Raw genomic sequence first — 26,779 nt, forward strand, 5'->3', positions numbered from 1 at the left:
CTACAAAGACACATGCACACGTATGTTTATTGCGGCACTATTCACAATAGCAAAGACTTGGAATCAACCCAAATGTCCATCAGTGACAGACTGGATTAAGAAAATGTGGCACATATACACCATGGAATACTACGCAGCCATAAAAAAGGATGAGTTTGCGTCCTTTGTAGGGACATGGATGCAGCTGGAAACCATCATTCTTAGCAAACTATCACAAGAAGAGAAAACCAAACACCGCATGTTCTCACTCATAGGTGGGAACTGAACAATGAGCTCACTTGGACTCGGGAAGGGGAACATCACACACTGGGGCCTATCATGGGGAGGGGGGAGGGGGGAGGGATTGCATTGGGGAGTTATACCTGATATAAATGATGAATTGATGGGTGCTGACGAGTTGATGGGTGCAGCACACCAACATGGCACATGTATACATATGTAACAAACCTGCACGTTATGCACATGTACTCTAGAACTTAAAGTATAATAAAAAAATAAATAAAAACAAACAAACAAACAAAAAAAAAACTTCCTCAATCTATAAACTTTATCAAAAATCTACAGCAAAGATCATACATAGTGGTGAAAGACCAAATGCTTTCCCACTAAGACTGAGAACAAACAAGGACACCCAATATCACAACTTCCACTGAACATTAAATACAAGGAATGAACCAGTGCAAGAGGGCAAAAAGAAAAAAAATAAATTAAAGGCATCCAAAACAAACTTTATTCACAGATGCCATGAGTCTTTATGTATAAAAAGTACCAAAGAATAAAAATAATAATAATAAAAAAAACTACCAAAACTAATACAGACAGTCCCCAACTTATAATCATTCAATTTACAGCTTTTTGACTTTATGATGCATTTATAAGGACTTAACTCCATCATAAGTTGAGGAACATCTGTAAGCAAGTTTGACAAGGTCATAAAAAACACAGTTGTAGAATGAAATAAATTAAAATCTACTGTATTTCTATATACTAGCAAGAAAAATCCAAAAATGAACCAAAGAAAACAATTCCATTTACAGCAGCTTTAAAGAGTACTTAGGAATAAATTTTAAAAAGAATTGCAAGACCTATACGCAAAAAACTACAAAACCTTGCTGTCAGAAATTAAAGGAGATCTAAACAGAGAGAAACATCACATTCATGGACTGTAATACACAATAATGTAAAGATATCAATCTCCCTAAACTGACCTATAGATTCAATACACTTCCTATCAGAATCCTGCAAGCTATCTTGCAGAAACTGATAAGCTGAACCTAAAATTTATATGGAAAGGCAACTTTGAAAAAGAACAATGAAGTTGGAGAATTTATACTAATTTAACTGTAGTTTTATAGCATATAAACCCTCCCAAGAATAAACTAGGAAGAAGTTGAATCTCTGAATAGACCAATAACAGGCTCTGAAATTGAGGCAATAATTAATAGCCTATCAACCAAAAAAGTCCAGGACCAGACAGATTCATAGCCGAATTCTACTACAGGTACAAAGAGGAGCTGTTTGTACCATTCCTTCTGAAACTATTCCAATCGACAGAAAAAGAGGGAATCCTCCCTAACTCATTTTATGAGGCCAGCATCATCCTGATACCAAAGTCAGGCAGAGACACAACAAAAAGAGAGAATTTTAGACCAATCTCCCTGATGAACATTCATGCAAAAATCCTCAATAAAATATTGGCAAACCAAATCCAGCACTACATCAAAAAGCTTATTCACCACAATAAAGTGGGCTTCATCCCTGGGATGCAAGGCTGGTTCAACATACGCAAATCAATAAACGTAATCCAGCATATAAACAGAACCAAAGATAAAAACCACATGATTCCTAGGAATCCAACTTATAGGGGATGTGAAGGACCTCTTCAAGGAGAATTACAAACCACTGCTCAACGAAATAAAAGAAGACACAAACAAGTGGACAAACATTCCATGCTCATGGATAGGAAGAATCAGTATCTTGAAAATGGACATACTGCCCAAGGTAATTTATAGATTCAATGCTATCCTCATCAAGCTACCAATGACTTTCTTCACAGAATTGGAATAAACTACTTTAAAGTTCATATGGAACCAAAACAGAGCCTGCATTGCCAAGACAATCCTAATCAAAAAGAACAAAGCTGGAGGCATCACGCTACCTGACTTCAAACTATACTACAAGGCTACAGTAAACAAAACAGCATAGTACTGGTACCAAAACAGAGATATTGACCAACAGAACAGAACAGAACCCTCAGAAATAATACCACACATCTACAAACGTGATCTTTGACAAACCTGACAAAAACAAGAAATGGGGAAAGGATTCCCTATTTAATAAATGGTGCTGGGAAAACTGGCTAGCCATATGTAGAAAGCTGAAACTGGATCCCTTCCTTACACCTTACACAAAAATTAATTCAAGACGAATTAAAGACTTAAACATCAGACCTAAAACCATAAAAACCCTAGAAGAAAACCTAGGCAATACCATTCAGGACACAGGCAGGGGCAAGGACTTCATGTCTAAAACACCAACAGCAACAAAAGCCAAATTGAGAAATGGGATCTGATTAAACTAAAGAGCTTCTGCATAGCAAAAGAAACTACCATCAGACTCAACAGACAACCTACAGAATGGGATACCCATCAGACAAAGGGCTAATATCCAGAATTTACAAAGAACTCAAATGAATTTACAAGAAAAAATCAAACAACCCCATCAAAAAGTAGGCGAAGGATATGAACAGATACTTCTCAAAAGAAGACATTTATGCAGTGAACAGACACATGAAAAAATACGCATCATCACTGGTCATCAGAGAAATGCAAATCAAAACCACAGTGAGATACCATCTCACACCAGTTAGAATGGCAATCATTAAAAAGTCAGGAAACAATAGGTGCTGGAGAGGATATGGAGAAACAGGAACACTTTTACACTGTTGGTGGGACTGTAAACTAGTTCAACCATTGTGGAAGACAGTGTGGCGGTTCCTCAAGGATCTAGAACTAGAAATACCATTTGAACGAGCAATCCCATTACTGGATATATACCCACAGGGTTATAAATCATGCTACTATAAAGACATATGCACACGTATGTTTATTCCGGCACTATTCACAATAGCAAAGACTTGGAACCAACCTAAATATCCATCAATGATAGACTGGATTAAGAAAATGTGGCACATATACACCATGGAATACTATGCAGTCATAAAAAAGGACGAGTTCATGTCCTTTGTAGGGACATGGATTCAGCTGGAAACAATCATTCTGAGCAAACTACCGCAAGGATAGAAAGCCAAACACTGCATGTTCTCACTCATAGCTGGGAATTGAACAACGAGAACACCTGGACACAGGGTGGGGAACATCACACACCGGGGCCTGTCGTGGGGTAGTGGGAGGGGGGAGGGATAGCATTAGGAGATACACCTAATGTAAATGACCAGTTAATGGGTGCAGCACACCAACATGGCACATGTGTATGTGTGTAACAAACCTGCACAATGTGCACATGTACCCTAGAACTTAAAGTATAATAATAAAAAATTTAAAAAAAGAAAAATCAATCAACTAATTACCATATTAACAGATTAAAGGAGAAATTTTATAGAATTATTTCCATATAAAAAAAAACACCAAAGCACTTGAAAAACTCAACATCCACCCAGTAGCATAACATCCCCCAGCTGAACTGCTGCTATACCCTACCACAGAGGGCCAAGTTACTGCAGAAGTGTTGAATTCTAGATGCTAGTGCACCTTCCCCTTAAAACTGAACTGAAGTGGGTTCCCACTAATTGGAGACCTCAGGCCTCTAGCACACAGAAACAGCTGACATCTCCCCCAGCCCACATACACCCTCCCCAATACCACTGGTGAGACATCACCTCACACTTCTAGGAGCTTTGAGCCTCTGGCATACCAAAGTAGTTGCATCCCCAGCACCACAGCTGATGCAGTACCCCCACCCCCAACCCCAGGTATTCAAAGGCTCTACTGACCCAAGTAGTTATGCCTTCTGGGGCTGACCAGATATGGCCACTTGACTTCCAGGGATTCAGAACCACGACTGAGCTGTGTTCTAGGCCAAAGAGACACAGTGCCCCATCTACCTAAAACTGGACAAGTCCCCCTACATTCCAATCTGCTGAGGCACCCTACCTCTCCAAGGAGTGGTCATTGCTGCATTGTTTCCTACCCCAAAGGGCCCAAGATACAGCTGTATCTTGCCATTCCTGGGTCCTTGTTGCCACTGGACCCAGTCTCATAGAGCCTAGGCTATTATATCAAGCCAGGGTCCCAAGTGACCACTGTATACCATGCTCCTCATCACCCGGAGCCTGAGCTACCATGTTACACAGTTGGTTCTGGATCCCAAATGGTGACTGTTCGCTGCTCCCCAGGGATTGAGTCTCCAGGTACACCTTCTTCCCCAGAATCATGCCAGTGCCCCCTCAAAGGTCAGAAGCATGGCTACATCCCAACCTCCTGGGCCCAAGCTGCTGGGGTATGCCCCACAGCAACAAACCCTGTGTAGTGGGAGAACTGAATCTACTCATGCCTTGGAGAGAGAACCTATGCCTGAAGTCCCAAGTGCTCCAATAGTTTCACAGGACCCTAAGCCCAGGAATTTGGCTGCACAGCTGCTCTGAGCCCCTGTACCCTATAACCCAGTGCTGCTGTGGCTGCCTGTGAGCAATGTCAGACCTGTTACCAAAAGAGATCCCCTCAATGAAGATTCCCTACTTTGGGGAAAACAAGAACAGGAAGACCCCTACAACCTTTGCCCTAATAACCTCAGGAGCCACCATCACTGATACAGACTCCTACAGTCTAGACCACTGAGGCACTCATAGTGTGCACTGACATTGATCACAACTAAGAAGCTACGTGACAACTACACCACTGCACCCACACAGAAGCAGAGCCACTGTGTCCTACACCCAAGCAGTATCCCCAGGCCTATCTTCAGGTGAAAGTCTTCCCCTTCCCACTCTGTAAAGTTGGAAAGATATGACTGCACTATCAGATGTACAAACAAGGCAGGGTCATAAGAAACATGAAAAGGCACGAAAATGTGAAACCACTAAAAGGAACGCAGTAACTCTCCAGTAACTGACCCCAAAGAAACAGAAATCTACAAATTCTCTAAAAAGTAATTCAAAATAATGAACTAAGGAAACTCAAGGAAACATAAGAGAATAAAAACAGACCATTCGATGAAACTAGAAAATTAAACCATGATCTAAATGAGAAATTCAATAAAAGAGATATTTTTAAAAATCTAAATAAAAATCTTAGAGCTGAAGAAGTCAATGAAGTAAAAAATACCACAGAGGGTTCAACAGCAGACTAGATCAAGCCTGAAGGCTTCTGAACTGACTCAGAAGAGAAGAAAAAGAAAAAAGAATGAAGAGAGCCTATGGGATACCACTAAGCAAACAAATACTCACATTGTAGGAATTCCAAAGAGGGAAAAAACAGAAAAGGCTTATATAAATAAAATAATTGGTAAAAAAAAACTTCCTAAATCTTGGGACTTAGGAACTGAGACAGATATTTACATACAAGTCAATGAAGCTCAAAGATCCTCAGATAAACTTTAGAAGGTTCTCTCCAAGGTACATTATAATCAAACTGTCAAAACTGAAAAGACAATGAAATAATTTTAAAAACAGCAAGAAAAAACTATCAAGTCACATATAAGGGGATGTCCATAAGAGTATCATTGAACTCTTCTGTAGAAACCTTGCAAGCCTGGGGAATGGGATGACATATTCAAGATGATGAAAGGGGGAAATAAAAATCTGCCGGCTAAGAATACTATACCAAGGAAAATTATCCTTCAGAAATGAAGGAGAAATAAAGTCTTCTCCAGACAAATAAAGTTGAAGGAATTCACTGACACTAGACCTGTGTTACAAGAAATGCTTATTCAAGCAGAAAGAAAATTATAATAATTACCACCATGAATACATGTAAAGTATAAAACTCACTGGTAGAGATAAATACTTAGTCAAATCAGAATACTTCGAAACTGTAAGTGTGGTTTGTAAGCCACACATATCTCTATTATGAAGGTTAAAAGTCAAAATAGTCAAAAGTAACAAAAACTACAATAAGTTTTTAAGGAATACATAACATAAAAAGGCGACTATTGTGACATCAAAAACATGACTTTTGGGGTGGACAGTAAAAGTCTAGTTTTTGTATGTGCCAGAAATTAAGTTGTTATCAACTGTTTTAAGTATAACAGTATAAGATGTTTTATATAAGCTCATAGTAACCACAAAACAAAAAACTATAGCAAATATACAAATAATACAGAGATCATTATTTAATGATAAAGGGGTCAGTTCATCAATGGGACGTAACAATTGTAAATATATATGCACCTAACATTGGAGCACTAAAACTATAAAGCAAATATTAACAAACCTGAAGGGAAAAATAGATAGCAATATAATAATAGGAGGGGACTTCAATACCCCACTGTCAACAATAGATAAACTAGAGAGAAAATAAATACTAGACTTAATTGTACTTTGACCAAATGGACCTAATATACACAGGCAGAATATCCCATTAAAAGCAATACATTTTTTTCTAGTCCACATAAATCATTATCCAGGATAGACCATATGTTAAACCACAAAACAAGTCATCTTAACAAATTAAAAAAGATTCAAATTGTATCTATTGTTATTTCAAATCACTATGATATAAAACTAGAAATCAATAAAAGAAGGAATCTTGAAAATTTAATAAATACATGGCTATTAAATAACATGCTCCTGAGTAAGTCATGAGTTAAAGAAGAAATCAAAAGAGAAATTAAAAAATATCTTGGGACAAACAACAATAGAAACACAACATAGCAAAATCTATGGGTTGCAGCCAAAGCAGTTCTAAGAGGGAAGTTTATAGCTTCTGCACAGCAAAGAAAAAAATCAATAAAACATTAGCCTAAGGACTGGGGAAAATATGTACAGCCCATATATCTAGTAAAGAGTTAATATCCAAAATATATAAAGAACTAGGCCAGGCACAGTGGCTCATGCCTGTAATCCCAGCACTTTGGAAGGCAAAAGCAGGCAGATCACTTAAGGTCAGGAGGTCAAAAATCAGACAGGCATGATGGCACACACCTATAATCCCAGCTACTCAGGTGGCCGAAGCACAAGAATCACTGGAACCCGGGAAGTGGAGGTTGCAGTGAGCCAAAATCATGCCACTTCACTCCAGCCTGGACAAGAGAACAAGATTCTGCCTCAAAAAGAAAAAAAGGAAGGTAAAAACAAAACAAAACAAAAAACAAACAAACAAAAAAAACAAAACCAAGCAAAACAGATATTAAAAAAAACTCATACAACTCAATAGTAGAAAAACAAACTGATTCTAAAATGGGCAAATAATCTGCCTAGACATTTCTCCAAAGAAGTCATAAAAATAGTCAGTAGATATATGGAAAGGTGTTGAACATCATTAATCATCAGGGAAATGAACATTAAAACCATTACGAAATACTAACTCAAATCCATTAGATGACTATTATCAAAAGGTCAAAAAACAAATGTTGGTGAGGGTATGGAGAAAAGGGAACTCTTTTACACTATTGGTGAGAGTGTGGCTTGGTACAGCCATCTGGAAAACAGTGTGGAGGTTTCTAAAAAAATTAAAAATAGAACTACCATATGACCCAGCTGATTCCTCTTCTGGCAATACACCCAAAGGAAATGAAATCACCACCTCATAAAGATATTTGCACTGCCATGTTTCCTACGGCATTATTCACAGTAGCCAAGATATGAAAGCAAACTAAGTGTCCATCAAAGAAACAATGATAAAGAAACTGTAGTATATAGATCATTTAGCCCTAAAAGTAACAAGGCATTGCCATTTGCCACAACATGGATGAGCCTAGAGAACATTATCCTAAGTAAAATGAGCCAGACACAGAAAGAAAAATATTGCATGATCTCACTTATATGTGAAATCTTTTCAAAAATTCAATTATACAGAGATAGAAAACAAGATATTGGTTATCAGGGGTGTGCATAAGAGGGAGAGGGCAGAAACAGGGAGATGCAGATCAGAGGATACAAAACTGCAGATATGTAAGATGAACAAGTCTAGAGATGTAATGTACAACAAGAGGGCTACAGGTAATAAAACTGTACAGTACTGGGATTTGTGATAAATGAGATTTTAGTTGCCCTTGCCACTAAAACAAATAAAACGGGTAACTATGTGAGAACATAGATATATTAGTCTGCTTCACTATAGTAACCCTTTTACAATCAATATGTATTATACAACATGTGTACCTTAAACAAACAACAAATAAAAACTATTTTTTAAAAAACCTAAGGCAGATATCCTTAACAGTCGTGGAAAGCATTCCTTATAAATAAGATGCACACTAACAAAACAAAAGGCATAGCGATGAGGAAGAAAACCCAAACTGTATATTGGTAGATGATATGTTTATTTATGTAGAAAATGCTAAAAAAAAATCTAAGATTAATTATTAGAATGGTTAACAGAACTTATCGAGATTGCTGGAAACAAAATTAATGGTATTTCTAAACACCAGCAACATACAAATTTAGAAAACACTTAAAGAGATTTATTTATAATTGTGTGGATAAAATAATAACTAAAAAATATCATAAAATGTGTATAAAAAATAAAATAGGAATAAACATAACAAGGATGAGAAAAACAGATGCAAAGAAAACTACGAAACATTGTTGGCCAGGCGTGGTGGCTCAAGCCTGTAATCCCAGCACTTTGGGAGGCCGAGACGGGCGGATCACGAGGTCAGGAGATCGAGACCATCCTGGCTAACACAGTGAAACTCCATCTCTACTAAAAAAAAAATACAAAAAACTAGCCAGGCGAGGTGGCAGGCGCCTGTAGTCCCAGCTACTTGGGAGGCTGAGGCAGGAGAATGGCGTGAACCCGGGAGGCGGAGCTTGCAGTGAGCTGAGATGCAGCCACTGCACTCCAGCCTGGGCGACAGAGAGAGACTCTGTCTCAAAAAAAAAAAAAGAAAAGAAAACTATGAAACATTGTTGAAAGGAACTGAAGACACAAATAAATGGAAAGACATCATGTGTTCATGGACTGAAAAACTCACCACTGTTAAGATGTCCATATTGGCTGTCTCATCCTTTACAAGCAGCCCACCCTGAATTCTCTCTCTTAGTGTATACGTTTCCAAAAAAAAAAAAGCCATACTTCTCAAAGCAATCTATAGATTCAATGCAATCCCTATCAAAATCCCAATGACTTATTTTTTACAAAAATTAAAAATTTCACATGAATCTCAAAGGATCCTCAAACCAAAACAATCTTGAAAAGAACAAAGAGGCTCACATTTGCTGATTTCAAAACATACTACAAAACTATAGTAATCAAAACAGTATGGGCTAGCATAAAGATAGACATGTACAGTCCAATGAAACAGAACAGAGAGCCAAGAAAGAGAGCCATCATATGTAAGTCAAATAATTTCGATAAGGGTGACAAAACCATTCAATAGAGAAAGGACAGTCTTTTCAACAAGAGGTGATGGGAAAACTGAATGTGTGCAGAAGAACGAAGTTGAACCCTTACCTTACACCATATACAAAAATTAATTAAAACTGTATCCAAGATCTACACATAAGACCTAAAACTATAAAAATGTTATGAGAAAATCCAAGGAGAAAATTTCACAACATTGGATTTGGCTATGATTTCTTGAATATAACAACAAAAGTAAAGGCAACAACAACAAAAATAGACAAAGTGAACTACATCCAAATTTAAAACTCTTGTGCTTCAATAGACATTATCAACAAAATGAAAAGTCAACCTACAGAATAGGAGAAAGTATCAGTAAATTGTATCTTTGATAAAGGGTTAATATCCAGAATACATTAAAAAAATAAAAAAATAAAAAAAACAAACTCTATAACCCAACAAGAAAATAATCAGATTAAAAAATTGGCAAAGGACCTAAGTGGTAACCTCTCTCCAAAAATATAAAGAAATGGTCAATAAGCACATGAAAAGATGCTTAAGGTAATTAATCACTAGGGAAATGCAAATCAAAACCAGAATGAGACACCACTTCACACTCTTCAAAAAGGCTATTTTTAAAAAAACAAAATAACAAGCATTGGTGAGGATGTGGAACCCTTGTGCAATGCTGGTAAGAACATAAAAATGGTACAGCTGCTATGAAAAACAGTAGGGTTCTCCTTAAATAAAATAAAATGAGTATAAAATCCAGCTGCTTCACTTTTGGAATTAAAAAGCAGAGACTAAAACATACATTTGTAACACCTGTGTTTATAACAGCATTACTCACAATAGTCAAAAGGTAGAAACAACTAAAGTGTCTTTCAACAAAGAAACAAATAAATAAAATGTGGTATTATACATACAATGAAATACTATTCAGTCTTAAAAAGGAAGAAAATCCTGACACATGCTACAACATGGATGAAATTTGAAGACATTAGGATAAGTCACAAAAGGACAAATGCTGTAGGATTCCACTTATATAAAATACCTAAAGCAGTCAAATTCATAGAAACATAAAGTAGCATGACGATTGTCAGAGGCAAATGGGAGTGTGGGGGTGCGGAATGGAGAGAATGGGGAGTTATTACTTAGTAGATACAGCATTTCAGTCTTGGAAACTGAAAAAATGTCTGGGTACAGATGGTGGTAATAGTTTTACAAAAATGTCAATGTACTTAATGCCACTGAACTGTAAACTTAAAAATGATTAAAATTATAAATTTCATGTTATTTATATTTTTTGCCACAATAAAAAAGCACACAAAAATCCTTTATAGAAAAAAATTATATATCTGATATAAAGATGTTTTAAAAGACCTAAATCAGTAGAAAAACATTTAGTAGCATGCTCATAAATAAAAATATTCACCATAAAAATATCAATCTTAACACCTGAATTTATAGACTCAATGCAATTCCAATCAAAATTTTATAGTTTCTTTTTAAATACAGAACTAAGCAAGCTGATTCTAAAACTAACACAGATGTGAAATAGGGCCAAGACAGTCCTAATAAAAAATAAGGTGAAGGATAGTTCAGACACCAACAATTATTATAAACCTTTGATAACTAAGGCAGATGACAAAAACAGTGATCACTGGACCAGAACACAAGAGTCCACAAGCAGACCCACACATATATAAAAACTTGGCTTATGTTAGAAAGCCTTGCAGATCAGTAGGAAAAAAATGCATTTTTCAATAAAGCATGTTAGAATAATTAGGTATCCACATGGAGAAAATGAAGTAAGACTCCTACCTCAAAATACACAATAAAATCAATTGCAGATAGATAAAGACCATTAAAGATAAAACTATAAAATTTTGAAGAATGTCTTAGGATAGAAAGGGGTTTCATAAATAAGACCAAAAGGCATAAATTACAGTTTGTTCAGTTCTACTACACTGTAATCAAGAGTTATGTTAATCAAAAGACATCATAAAGAAAGCAAAAAGGTAAGACGCAACCTATAGGTATATTTGCAATATATGTAACTGACAAAGACTTAGTATCTAGTAAAGATAATCCCTAAACATCAATAAGATAAAAAAAGACCCCAATACAGTAATGAACAAACATTTGAATAAGCACTTTGCATTAAAAAACCCCGAATAGCTCATAAACATGTGAGAAGTTGCTCAGCCTAATTATTAATCAGGGACAAGTAGAAAAGCAAATTAAAACCACAAAGAGCTATCTTTTCACATCTACCAACTTCGTTATAATTTGGAAGTCACAAAATATCATGTCAGTAAGGTTCACACCAATAAAAGGGACTTAGGCTTGGCCAATTACATGTTTTTTCCTGTGTCTTTAAATCTTACACAAGTGATTAAAACTAAGGGATAGTTGAAGGTCATACATTATAATCAGAGTGGCAACATGATTATTGGCAACCAGACTATTTCCATCAAAAAAAAAAAAAAAAAAAAATCCACTGCTGTGGCTCTCAGATCTAGCCTTTGATGTCTGACAGAACATTTCCAAACCTGGTCCTCTAACCTTCTATTACTTATGCCCTCAGTATCTTCTCCAAAAGTCCCTTTTGCTGAAGCTATCCAGAATCAAAGTATATATTTTTTGATCTGAGTGTGGTGGTACACACCTGTAGTCCAAGCTACTCAGGAGGGTGAGATGGGAGGATCACTTGAGTCAGAGAGTTCAAGATCAACCTGCGCAACATCGCAAAACCTCATCTCAAAAAAACACAAAAAACCCTACATGACAGTAAATGGCTTTAAGACCTCAACTTGAATACTCACTCAGTGCAAAATGTTCATCAAGATAGCAAATGAGGTACCTAGCTCTTTCCCGGGCTGCATCCTCACGGGCTTTTTCCTTTTCTTGCCTCTGTTGTTCAATTCGGGCTTCTTGTTCCTTCCTCTTCATTAACAATTCTTCTACACGGGCCTGCCGTTCTGCCTCTAGAGCTCTCTTGCGTTCCTAATGTTAGAAATATTTTTTTCCAATAATAGAATTATGTGTAAAATAAAAATGATTCAAAGTAATATACCTTTCACCAAACTTACATGTTCAAGCCAAGTAGAAAGATGGGCTTGCCACTAGGTACTCTGCTTCTTAAAGTTTAAACAAATATCAAATAGCAATGATATCCGGTTTCTGAAAGTCATTTACCAGTGTTACACATAATTAAGAAAATAATTGCTTTTTGATGCAAACACTATGTTATTTCGTTTTGTGGGAACTTGTGATAGTTGATACTGAGTGTGAACTTGATTGGATTGAAGGATACAAAGTATTGATTCTGGGTGTGTCTGTGAGTGTGTTGCCAAAGGAGATGAACACTTGAGTCAGTGGGCTAGGAAAGGCAGATCCACCCTTAATCTGGGTGGGCACAATCTAATCAGCTGCCAACAAGGCTAGAATATAAAGCAGGCAGAAAAACATGAAAACAGAGACTGGCCTAGCCTACCAGCCTACATCTTTTTCCCTGGATGCGTCCTGCCCTCAAATATCAGACTCCAAGTTCTTCAGTTTTGGAACTTGGACTGGCTCTCCTTACTCCTCAGTTTCCAGACACTCTGTCGTGGGACCTTGTGATTGTATGAGTTAATACTTAATAAACTCATATATATATATATATGTACACACACACACACACACACATATATATATATCCTATTAGTTCTATACCTCTAGAGAACTCTAATACAGAACTTAATATATGTTTTCTGATTAATCACTTCTAAAGCCTTGTGTTAACATATGGCTTATAGAAATACCTGAATATAATGAAAAAACTATAGTTGATAGATTTTATTTCTGAACTAAGCTTTCATGATGGAATTAAGACAGCTTATGAGAAGGAGAAAGAGGTAACATAATAGAGCATAGAGTGTATAAGAGTGGATATTGGGTCAGATTCCCTGGCTTTGTTTCCTTACCCCATTATTCACTAGCACAGTGACTCTGGGCTACTTAGTTACTATCTCTGTGCCTTAGTTTTCTAGAAGATAAATAATAATATGCATTTCTTAGGATATTATAAAGTACAGATGAGCTAATATATGAAAAGCACTTACCACAGGGCCTGGCATATATAAAATTCTCAATAATTGTCATCATTATCATCATCAAGCCAGAAGATAAATCATCAAAACTGGGTAGCTTCATGAAATATTTGTCACTAACATGTTCCTCATGTTATTGATAAGTTTCTCTGAATCCATACCCATTCTCCAGATAGCACACACAACCTCTCGCTGGCCTCTTCTTTATAATTAATGGAATACATTGATCTAGGCTCTAGTACCTACTACTTACATAATCTTCGGCAAGGTACTTCACCTTAAAGAGCCTCAGTTGATTGTGAGACGTAAATTATTGATTACAGGTAAGTTCTCAGCATAGAGTTTAGCCACTGTAAGGGCTCAGTAAAGGACAGCAGAAAAAAAATAACAACGCAATTTCTGTTCAGGGAACACAGAAGAGAGATCTGAACATTTCTAATAGTTAACTGAGCTCACAATAGTAACTTCATCTCCACAACAAGCTCTATCTGCCCCAGAGAAAGAAAGCCTTTTAAAAATAGCCAAAAGGATCTCTATTTCCTTCTTTTTTTTTTTGAGGGGGTGGGTGATATAGGAAGAGGGTAAACTGGAAATTGGAAGGAAATGCCCTGATTTCAGGAGGACATAACAGGCACACTGCAGACTGTTGGAGTCATGCAATTAGATTTTAAAATATATTCTTTACTGTCTGAGCATACTATTCATGAAATAGTTGTAGCTATTTCTCATTACTAATCAAGAATATGTAGAAACTTGTTTGGCCAAAAAGATATCAAAAACTCTTAAAGACTAAAAATCAAATCTGGCATGGAAAATTTTCTCCATTAAAAAAAGTGAACAAAAAAAATTCCTCTTATAGTCCAATTTTTCTGAAGTTTAAAAATTCCATATTATATCTGAAAACACATGCTTCACAACAAAATACAAAGAGCTCAGGCATTAAATACAAAGAATTAAAGCAGAATTTTTCATTTCATATTTTATTAATATAAGACCAAAGGCCTGAAGGAGGCAATTTTTTAAATCCTAAATTGATCTTATAAAATATATATTATGTAAAAATAATTACTTCAGGTATGTGCAATGTAGCCAAGTGTAGACTTGTAAACATAACGTCAACTTGCTGATCGTTTTAATGGATATCAGACCAACTCCAGCATTGTGTGAAAAGAGATAACTGGATGTAAAAAGTTACCTAACCTATCAATTTTCATTTTTAATAACTTGAAAAGAGAATTGGTAGCCATACAGCTAATGAGTAAAATTACTAAAATTCAGTTACCATTTCCCAATCTGAAATTTAAATTCCATAAAGACAGGAAACTTTGTACCCCACAAAACACCTTGCAAAAGGTAGGGATTCCTAAATATCTGTTTAATAAATGAAGCATGACTTTATAAAATCACATACATTATGAATCTATATACCCACAAGGAAAGAATTAAAACCTACAGCAAAGGAATTAGAAATATAACTAATTCTTAAGCCTACAGAAGAACCTCTCAGACCCTTATATATCTTAGACAGGGAGGTGTTTAAGGCAGCCTAAGAAAGGATTCCGTAGCTCCTCTTTATGCCTATAATTAGTAATACACATAACAATAACAGCAACTTGAGAACATATGATGGCAGCACTTGATATTTTACTTACAAGAAATGAGAATCACATTGCCTTTAATAGTCCATGGGAATGTTTCAAGAGTAAAAATAAAATGGATGGAGGGTCTCTGAAATTCTGTATTAGGTTAGGATCTTACTATTATTGTATTTACAGAATACATGGCACTAGTGCCTGTATAGCATGTAATGACTACACATTTTTAAAATTTTAATGTTATATATGTTATCTACCAGTGGATTTTTCTATCTATCTCAGTATATCTCAAGCATATGTAGACAGGTTTAAAATTTTTCATTGAAATTAAATCCATAGGAAATTTCAGCACTTTTAAAAACAAAAAAATAATTCTGAAGAGCCAAAACAATTCTTAAAGTGTTGGTTGGTGAAGGAAATTGCCTACTAGTTTAGTAAACTGCTTCCCTTTAAGTTTTAATTAACGTTACAAATTGTGAAGTGAGAATCATCATTTTTAAATGAAAGATAACTGTTATATTTCAAATCTGCAAAATGCAGAGAAAGGAATCAAAGATGTCTATTTTAAAATATACAATACTACTCATATATTTCCCCCAAAAATACAGCTAAGGAGTTACCTTTTCCAGAGAACTTTCCCTGATATTCTATTTCCACCAACCGAGCTAATTATTCCCTCCTCTGTAGTACCTTTGTACCTTATACATACTCTAATTACACTCTTTCAAATTAAACTGTAATTTATTATTTGCTATAAAGGCAAAAATGTCTTATTTATATGTCTGAATTATTAGTTATTAAAGTAACACATAATTTACAAACCATAATTATTTTTATCTGTCTGTATTTCTGTTTCCCTACAGACATTTATAGCATTTATCCTGTAGAGAAACAGGATAAATAATGCTAATGATTCAAATTAAACATTCAAATTTTTTTTTATTCATTTAAGAATACAAGTTAATAAGATAAATAGCTTATAAATGATAAATACAAAAATTTTTACCACTTCTTGGAAAGGAAAGGCTAGTTTCTCTAACGGGAGCATTCTGTGTTTTTAAACATGAAGCTAGCTTTGCATTGATTAAAATAGTACATTGGACTCAAATCAAATAGAGATGAGGATGGATATGGGAATACCTGTTAATGCCCACAAATAGCAAAAAGTGATCAATGAACTTAAAAATGTATTAATAATTTACTAAAATCACTGAAAACAAGAAGCATGAAATACAACTCGTAATTTTTAAAAATACCTACAAAGCTTTTCATGACCTCCTCCCTAACTCTACATGTACTCCTTCCTCATATCCCCTTGTGCATGAAATGCCCTCCCATACAACTTATCATTTGTATGTTTCATTTTTGAAAACTTAGTAAACATGTCATCTCTACCTGGAAACTTTTCTGGACTTTTTCATGTTCCCTCTACTCTCTATATAAATAAGGTGTTCTTCTTTGTGCTACTGACAATGCTTTTAGCATAGCATTTTTCCTAATCTTGTTTATGTACATACACGTCTCCCCACTGAGAACACAGATGTATACTTTTCATATCTTTGAGCCTAACACATGACTTGCAGTAACTCAATGAAATGATCACTGAAGGAACAAATAAACATTAGTCACAATAAAGACAGCATGTGTGAATTTGTATTTAAATATTGCAAAATTTGTTCTCTACATAAAAAAATATGTCAGGCCTTCAAAGACTATGGGCAAGGCATTTTACCGAGGGAGATCTAAAATAGATTATAAACAGCAGGATAGTGTATGCCTTAACCTTTTCCTCATCTTGCAAATGTAGGGTTTGCTGCAGAGGTTAAAATCTAATTATGGTATCTGATGATACTAAAAAATAACAGATGCCCCTTATCTTAGGCATAAAAATTACCCTAAATTTGCCTCCTCATAGGCAAAAAAAATTGTTTGAGCCTATATATACTGATTCAAAAACAACCTTTGTTTTTATTGTTGGGAGAGGACCATATTCTTGCCCAGCCTGGTTAGAAAAGAATAGATAATAATCTGTCCAGAGCAGTTTAATCCTTCACCTCGATGAAGTTGACGATTCTATTGCTATGATTACAGTCTACTGATGAAAGAACTGATGACCGTAACTGAAGGAGAACACACTATCTTTTAGAAATCAGACTTTATGTTTCTAGAGTGCTATATTGAACCATGCACTTTTGGGAACAAACACTAGATTACTCCATTTTGGGTCCTCAGCAACTAGCTTTAAGTCTAAAATATGACAGGTGCTCAATCAATGTTTGCTGAATAAAATCCTACCTGCACAGCTTCATCACGTGCTTGCTTTTCTTCCTGTCTTCTCTGACGCTCCTCCTGTAGCTCATTAAGCCTCTGTTCATATTCCTTCAATTTTGATAAAACATCATGACGTTTATTCTGGGCTTCAAGGGTATTTATAAAGGCAATTTCATTTACCTTTAAAAAACAAAGAAGGTAAGGTTCAGATCAAGTTAACTCTAGGGTACATTACAAAAATAAGAAATCTCACAACAGTCAGGCTGGGTACAGTGGCTCACGCCTGTAATTCTAGCACTTTGGGAGGCCGAGAAGGGCAGATCACCTGAGGTCAGAAGTTCAAGACCAGCCTAGCCAATATGGTGAAACCCCATCTCTACTAAAAAAAAGAAATTAGCCAAGCATGGTGGCGGGCACCTGTAATCCCAGCTACTCGGGAGGCAGAGGCAGGAGAACTGCTGGAACCCAGGAGCCAGAGATTGCAGTGAGCCAAGATCGCACCACTGCACTCCAGCCTAAGTGACAGAGCAAGACTCCATTTATCAAAAAAAAAAAAAAGAAGAAGAAGAAATCTAACAACAGTCTTTATATAATAACATCAACCAATGGTAAGGCATGGAACAAAAAAAATGAGGTACTATGAGTCTTTTCTTTCAATATTTACCTCAAAATGGATAATAATCCAGTGTGTATAAAAAGTCCACAGGCCTTAGAAAGAAGTAATTTAGAGGTTTGCCACTGAAAATATTTTTAAGTAAGAAACAATTCTAAATTCTTATAGAGACCATCTTACAAAGTTCTACTTAATAACATTGTAATTTGCCACTATACGAATTACACAAACATTGAAATAGGTATGCTCACGTTATTCTAATGAGTTTGAGAGGACAAAATGTAAAATAAACAACAAATTACTTTTCTTCAACATATACTGAATGAGTGACAATTAGATACAAGGTACTGAACTATACATTGCATTCTTAACTTCACATATATTGATTCTTAATAGTCAAGTTTTGCTAGAAAGTACAGATATTATGAGTAAAGGATAGCTAATGATAAAGTTCAAAAATCAGGTAGGATCAACCCTCTCATTCTTGAAAGCCAGAGGAAGGGCATGCTACAGTTAAAATGGTAGAGTGAAGTAGGAAAGCGAACACTAGAGACAACTGTCTTTGACAGCCACAGACTACAGGAATCCATGCTGGATGGAATAAAACCTATGTTAAGATATTTTATAAATCTCAGACAAGTTTGAATACAGATCCAACTAAGCTTTCCCAATCTCCATGCCATGATACCACTTTTATAAGCACTTTAATAAGCAGATTAAGCACAGAAACATCCTTCAAACTGTACTGAAAGTACTCAAAATACAAGATAGGCCAGGCGTGGTGGTTACACCTGTAATCCCAGCACTTTGGGAGGCTGAGGAGGGTGGATCATGAGGTCAGGAGTGCAAGATTAGCCTGGCCAAGATGGTGAAACACGTCTCTACTAACTATACAAAAATTAGCTGGACGTGGTGGCAGGTGCCTGTAATCCCAGCAACTCAGGAGGCTGAGGCAGAGAATTGCTTGAACCCAGGAGGTGGGTGTTGCAGTGAGTCAAGATTGCGCCACTGCACTCTAGCCTGGGTGACAGAGCAAGACTCCATCTCAATTAAAAAAAAAAAAAAAAAACCCAAGATACACAAGTATGCTCAAAGAAAATTTATTCAGACTGTATCAGAGCACACATATTAACATAATCAAAATGAAAGAAAAAGTAATGGGTCCTAATGCACTAAGCAAAATTTTTACAATAAAATAAAACTCACGAGGGAAAGAGTATGCAAAAATCAGATTAAACAACACAATCTTGGCAGTATGCAGTGGCTCATGCCTGTAATTCCAGCACTTTAGGAGGGAAGCGGGGAAGGACTGCTTGAGCCCAGGAGTTCAAGATCAGTCTGAGCAATGCAGAGTGACCATCTCTATTTCACATACATAGAGAGAGCAAGGTGTGGTGGCGTGCAACTATAGTCCTGGTTACTTGGGAGGCTGAGGTGGGAGGATTGCTTGAACCCAGGAGTTGGAGGCTGCAGTGAGCCATGATCGCTCCACTAAACTCTAGTTTGTGCAACAGAGTGAGACCCTGTCTCATTTAAAAGAACAGCAACAATTTGGAAGAAAATAATAACCTGTGGCTGGGCGCGGTGGCTCACACCTGTAATCCCAGTACTTTGGGAGGCCAAGACAGGCAGATTGCCTGAGCACAGGAGTTCGAGACCAGCCTGGGCAACATGATGAAACCCCGTCTTTACTAAAATACAAAAAAAATTAGCCGGGCGTGGCAGTGTGTGCCTGTAATCCCAGCTACTTCGGAGGCTGAGGCAGGAGAATCGCTTGAACTTGGGAGATGCAGGTTGCAGTAAGCCAAGATTGTGCCACTACACTCCAGCCTTGGCAATAGAGAGAGACTCTGTCTCAAAAAAAAAAGAAAGAAAGATAAGAAAATAACCTAAGAAACAGCAGAAAATTCATTACACAAACTTGGTAACACTGAAGAATTTGACAAAAACATGAATTTAAAGAAGCAAAGGAAAGACAATAAAACAACATACAGTAGTACCTCCTTATCCACAGGGAATACATCCCAAGAACCCCAGTGGATGCCTCAAATCACAGACAGTACCTATATAGTCAGCCCTCCATATCTGTGGGTTCTGCATCCATGGATTCAACCAACTATAGATAAAAAATGTTTTTTTAATGGGTGATTGTGTTTGTACTGAACATGTACAGGCATACCTCAAAGATATTACATATTTGGTTCCAGCCCACCACAATAAACTGAGTATCACAATAAAGGAAGTCACATGAATTATCAAATTTCCCAGTGCATATCAAAGTTATTTTTACACGACACTATGGCCTATTAATTGTGCAACAGCATTATGTCTAAATAAACAATGTATACACCTTAATTCTAAAACACTTTTTGTAAAAAATGCTAATGAACATCTGAGCCATCAGCAAGTTATAATCTTTTTTTTTTTTTTTTGGTGGAGAGTCTTGCCTTAATGTTGATGGCTGCTGACTGATCAGGGTGGTGGTTGCTGAAGGCTGAAGTGGCTGTGGCAATTTCTTAAAATAAGACAACAACAAAGTTTGCCACATTAATGGACTCTTCCTTTACTCAAAGATTTCTCTGTAGTATGTGATGCTGTTTGATAGTGTTTTACCCATAGTAGAGTTTCTTTCAAAATTGGAGTCAATGCCCTCAAAATCCTGCTATTGCTTTATCAATTAATTTTATGGACTATTCTAAATAATTTGTTATTTCAACAATGTTCACAGTGTGTTCACCAGGAGTAGATTCCATCTCAAGAAATCACATTATTTGCTCATTCTTAAGAAGTAACTTGGATGTGAAGGCGATCTGGCTGCGACATCTGTCACCCCCTTGATCGCTAGGGTTGATTCAGTTGATCTGGCTGGCTAAGCGGGTGTCCCCTTACTCCCTCACCGCTCCATGTGCGTCCCTCCCAAAGCTGCATGTTTGGTCAAAGAGGATGACCATCCCTGATAGAGGAGGACCGGTTTTTGGTCAAGGAATATGAGTTGCTGTGTTCCCCTGCTAGAATCTCCAAACAAGTTCTTCAAGAAGAAGAACTCTTGTTTGAAGAACTCCTCGTTTATTTAATTTTTGTCATAAGACTGCAGCAATTCAGTCACATCTCCAAGCTCACTTCTAATCCTCACACTCTTGCTGTTTTTACCACATACATTTGCAGTTACTTCCTTAACTGTACTCTTGAACCACCAAAAATCATTTGTGAGAGTTGGAATCAATGTCTTCCAAATTTGTTAATGCTGATATTTTGACTTCCTCCCATGATCACCAATGTTCTTAATGCCATCTAAAATGGTGAGTCCTTTCCAGAAAGTCTTAATTTCCTTTGCCAAGATCCATCAGATGAATCACTATCTATGGCAGCTATAGCTTTATGAAATGTATTTCTTAAAAACTAAGATTTGAAAGTTGAAATTACTCCTTGATCCGTGGACTGCAGAAAGGATGTTATGTTAGCAGGCACGAAAACACCATTCATCTCCTAGTACTCTCTCCATCAGGGCTCTTGAGTAACTAGTGCAATGTCAGTAAGCAGTAAAATTTTTAAAAGAGTCTTCTTTTCTGAGCTGGAGGTCTCAACAGTGGACTTAAAATATTCAGTAAACAGTGCTATAAACAGATGTGCTGTCACGCTGGCTTTGTTGTTCCATTTATAGAGTATAGACAGAATAGATTTAGCCTAATTCTTAAAGGGCCTAGGATTTTCAAAATGCTTAATGAGCACTGGCTTCAACTTGAAGTTGCCAGCTGCATTAGCTCCTAGTGAGTCAGCCTTGACTTTGAAGATCTGAAGTCAAGCTCTAAATTCTCTATAGCTATGAAAGTCCTAGATGGCATCTTCTTCCAAGAGAAGGTTGTTTGATCTGCACTGCAAATCTCTTGTTTGGTGCAGCAGTCTTCATCAATTATCTTAGCTAGATCTTCCTTCAGCTTCTATGTCAGCATTTGTTGCCTTACCTTGCTCTTTTATGTTATTGAGATGGCTTCCTTCCTCAAACCTCCAGAATCAACCTCTACTAGCTTCAAACATTTCTTCTGCAGCTTCCATACCTCTCTCAGACTTCACAGAATTGGAGGTAGTTGGGATCTTACTCTGGATTAGACTTTGGCTTAACAGAATATTGCTGCTGGTTTGATCTTCTATCCAGACCACTCAAACTTTCACTATATCAGCAATAAGCTGTTGTGCTTTCTTATCATTCATATGTTCACTGAAGTAACTCATTTAATCTTTCTCAAAACTTTTCCTTTGCATTTACAACCTGACTGACTAGTACGAGAGGCCTAGCTTTCAGTTTACCCCAGCTTTATTTTTTTCTTTTTGTTTTTCAAGACTGGGTTTCACTCTGTCACCCAGGCTGGAGTGCAGTGGCTCACTGCAGCCTCACACTCCTGAGCTCAAGTGACTCGTTCACTTCAGCCTACTGAGTGGCTGAGACGATAAGCATGCACCACCACATCTGGCTAATTTTTTAAATGTTTTGGTAAAGATGGGGTCTTGCTAAGTTGCACAGGCTCTAGCCCAGTTTTTGACAAGTCTTCCTCAATAAGCTTTATCATTTCTAGTTTTTTATTTAAAGTGAAAGATGTAAAACTCTTCACTTGAAGACTTAAGAGGCCACTGTACGGTTATCAATTAATAACCAATTAGCCTAATTTCAATACTGCTATGTCTCAGGAAATAAGGAGGACTAAGGATAAGAAATGGGGGAATGGCCAGGTCGGTGGAGCAGTCAGAACACACAAAACATTTATCAATTAAGTTTGCTGTCACATACGAGTGTAGCTCATGGCACCCCAAAACAATTATAATAGTAACTCCAAAGATCACTTACCACAGATCACCATAATAAATAATTGAAAAATCTAAAATATTATAAGAATCACCAAAGTATAATACAGAGACATGAAGTGAGCACATGTTGTTGGAAAAAATGTCAAAAATAAAGATTTGCTTGATGCAGGATACAAACATTCAATTTTTAAAAACTCAGTATCTTTGAAGCCCAATAAAGTGAAGCAGAATAAAACAATGCATGCCTGTACAGACATTTTTTCTTGTCTTCAATCCCTAGATAATACAGTACAATAACTATTACACAGTATTTACACTGTATTTGGTATAAGTAATCCAGAGGTGATTTAAAGTATACAGGAAGATGTGCATAGGTTATACGCAAATACTATACCATTTTATTATACATGGGACTTGAGCAACCATGAATTTTTGTATCTTTCAAGAGGCCCTGAAACCAATCCTCCACAGATACTGAGGGATGATGACATACATTGTACAAATTTATTTTACCTTCTTCACAATGTCACAAATAGAAGATTCATTCTTACCACAGATTTCAGTAACCTCAGCATAAGATTTCTTTCCTTTCCTTAGTAAGTTGAGAACTTTCATTCTTTCATTTAAAGGAAGCACTTTACAATTTCTGTCTGGCATATCCAAATTGCTAGCATCACTCTTCTTGTGCTTTGGGACCATTAAATAAAATAAGGGTTACTTGAACACAAGCACTATGATACCATGACATGCCATCTGAAAACCAAGATGGCTACTAACACACTAATGATCAGACAGCATATACAGCATGGATACACTAGACAAAGGAATGATTTATGTCCGGGACATGACTATACAAGATTTCATCATGGTACGCACAATGGTACACAATCTGAAACTTATGAATTGTTTATTTCTAGATTTTCCATTTAGTATTTTTGGACTGTGATTGACTAGGGTAGCTGAAACCACAAAGACCAAAACTGCAATTAAGGGAGGACTACTGCCTTATTTGATAAAGGTGATTAGTGAGCTAAGGAAACAGAGTACAAAAGTAACACTATCACAGAATTACTTAAAGTAGAAAATGCATGGAACAGAACAAGGATATTGTAAAACCAACTCCAAATAATGGGCCAGGTACAGCTGCTCACATCTGTAATCCCAAGGCCAAAGCAGGAGGATCAGTTGTGGCCAGGAGTTCGAGACCAGCCTGGGCAACATAGCAAGACCTCCATCTCTACAACAAATTTAAAAAATAAGTCAAATTTTGTGGTACATGCCTATAGTCCCAGCCACTCAAAAGGCTGACTCAGTAAGATCACTTGAGACCAGGAGTTCAAGGCTGTAGTGAACTATGATCATACCACTGCACTCCAGCCTGGGTGACAGAGTGAGACCCTGTCTCTATTAAAACAAAGAAATTACTTCTAGAGGAAAAACTTTTGATAATCACAGGTATTGTAGATTTTTACAGTGAAGATGAATGGATAATAAGCCTTGAATATAGAGAACAACATAAAGATAAAGATAAATAGGATCTATGTAGTTAAGAAAGGCAACAGAAAATATTCCAACATAAAATATAGGAAATGTTTAAACATTAAGAGAGCTTACATTACTTCATATAAAATTGACTCAGAACATGACCATCAAGAATATCCTTATTAAATCATAAAACATCAAGAAAGAACAATAATTTTTCAAGCTTCCACGCAGTAAATGTAAGTCACCTACAAGAAAGAAAAATTAGTGTGGATTCAAGCTTCCCCACAGAAATAACTAAGATAATGGAATAATGTCTACGAAGTTCTGAAGGAGAGATACTGTGAATCATAAATATGATCTCAAACCAAGATATAATTCAGATAGAAATGCCACAGGCCTAAAATATGCAAGAACTCAAGGAACAGAGCATATATGAGCTTTTCCTAGAAAAAAGTTTTTTTCTTAATAAAATCCAGCAAACCAAAAGATAAAACAACTCAAATGAAGAACTGGTAAACAATGAGTTGATTTATATATACAAAGAAAACTAAACTGAGGAATTTAAAGTTACAGAGGAAAATGTAAATTTGATAAACTTTAACAAGAGAAAAATAATAAAACTATGAATAATTATTGTGGAAAGATTAGGATGATAGACGAGTGGTAATTTTCTCATCTCTTTTCAGCAAGGTTTCCCTAAAAACGTTCAGAAATTAAAATGAAATTGGATAAATACAACTCCAAACTCTCAATACGTTTCATAATATTATCTCAAAAAATTCATATGAGAATGAATTCTTCTTGTGATAAACAAATACGACAAACTCAAGAATTCCCTCAATTTTACTTCTACTTCATCTCCTTCCCTTAAAATGGAACTAAAATAAAGATTACTACATCTTACTAAGAAGTATCATGTATAGCATAATTCTATTTTATGATTATCCATTCATGCAATCTGAATATAATAACAGGAAAATGTCTGAAACAGTGTCTACCTAATGTTAATGGTGGCTATCTCTGAGGATGGGATTGAGTTTCCTTTGCTATATTGCTTAAACTCTTCAAAATAAAAATGAATCACTTTTAAAATAAAAATATGGCCACTATTTTAAATACAATATAATATTAAAGAAATCTAGAGTAATGGATTTATACTTAGGCTTGAAGACCATGAAAAGTCCCTCAAGGTTTTTGGACTGACAGGCATTACAATACCCTCCAAAAAGATTAATTTGGAGGGAGGAGGAACAAAAGGGAAGAATATCAACTGTAAATATTTAGGAGGGAGATAAAAGTAAACCGGTGGAAGCCGCAATGGAAAATGTAGGTGCCTACAGAGTTAGAGAACTGCAGGTGTATGTATACATATGACTCCAAAGAAGATGTCAGAAAAAATTAGCTTATCTTTCTGGCTTATACACAAAAAGTTGTCAAAAAGAGATTAAAAGGAAAAGTGAAATGAAGTAAACGAATACAAGTTTTCCAAATCTAGGTTAATGGGTGACTAGCTATTATTATCATTATCTGAAATATAGACTTCAGTAAAGCAGTTGGTTTGGGATAAAGGAGATGGTGAGTTGATGAGTTCCACTGGATACAAGCACCAAACAAGCGGCAACGGAGTCTACAGCTCAGTTGAAGGTGGGGCTAAAGATTCAGATTTAGAAATCACTGCAGAGAAGACAGCTGAAGCAATGGTAGTGACTGTGATACTAAACAAGAAGAGTAAGTGAAGTGAAACTTCATTTCTCAGTTACATTTAACTGACAAAATAAAGAAGGGAAAACAGTGAAGGACTGGTTATAGAGAGTAGAGAGAAAATTAAGATAGTGCAGAAGTTTTCTAGAAAAAGGTACCTGATGGTGTTCATATGAAGTAACTCAGAAAAGTCTTTTAAACTCGGTGAAAACAGAAATATTCTCAAAGGCAAATACAGTTGCAGAAAGGGGAAAATGATATAAGGAATTAAGGAAGACGTGGGTGATGAGGTAGTAGAAACAAGCTCAAACCACTATTTCTCAGAAATTCGGGGATTTACAAAAAATACAAAATAGGTCATCTATACAACAGGTGTACAAAAGTAGGCAATCTCGAGTAATAAAGCAAAGGACAAGAATTTAACTGATAAAAAAACAATTCCAAGAGCAGCAAAGAGGACAAAAATAGGACCCACAGCACAAGCAGTAAGAAACAGGTGTCTTTTCCTCAAAAAAAAAAAAAAAAAAAGAATAAAAATAAATGGTAATTATTACTAGACATGTTGCAACTGAAAATGAGTCAATGAGGCCATTAAGAAACTGAAAATGAAAGTCAATATTAGACTATTAAATAATGGACTATGACCTAATATAAAATCAGGTTCTGAATAACTCAGGCTGCAATATTAATCACCAT

At 36.2% G+C, this 26,779-nt stretch overlaps 1 protein-coding gene across 5 annotated transcripts in view; it reads right to left on the reverse strand.

Moving 5' to 3' along the window:
• Window positions 1–26,779, reverse strand: part of SCAPER (S-phase cyclin A associated protein in the ER) — a 597,115-nt gene that overhangs the window by 390,036 nt on the left and 180,300 nt on the right. For all 5 annotated transcript variants that reach the window (XM_023197631.1, XM_023197627.1, XM_023197630.1 and 2 more), the window contains 2 exons: window positions 17,509–17,664; window positions 12,388–12,530 (listed from right to left, as the gene is read on the reverse strand). In XM_023197631.1, coding sequence (XP_023053399.1) covers window positions 12,388–12,530; window positions 17,509–17,664 — 299 coding nt within the window. The remainder of the gene's footprint in view (window positions 1–12,387; window positions 12,531–17,508; window positions 17,665–26,779) is intronic.

This window comes from Piliocolobus tephrosceles, chromosome 6 (genome assembly GCF_002776525.5).
Source record: "Piliocolobus tephrosceles isolate RC106 chromosome 6, ASM277652v3, whole genome shotgun sequence".
NCBI lineage: Eukaryota > Metazoa > Chordata > Mammalia > Primates > Cercopithecidae > Piliocolobus > Piliocolobus tephrosceles.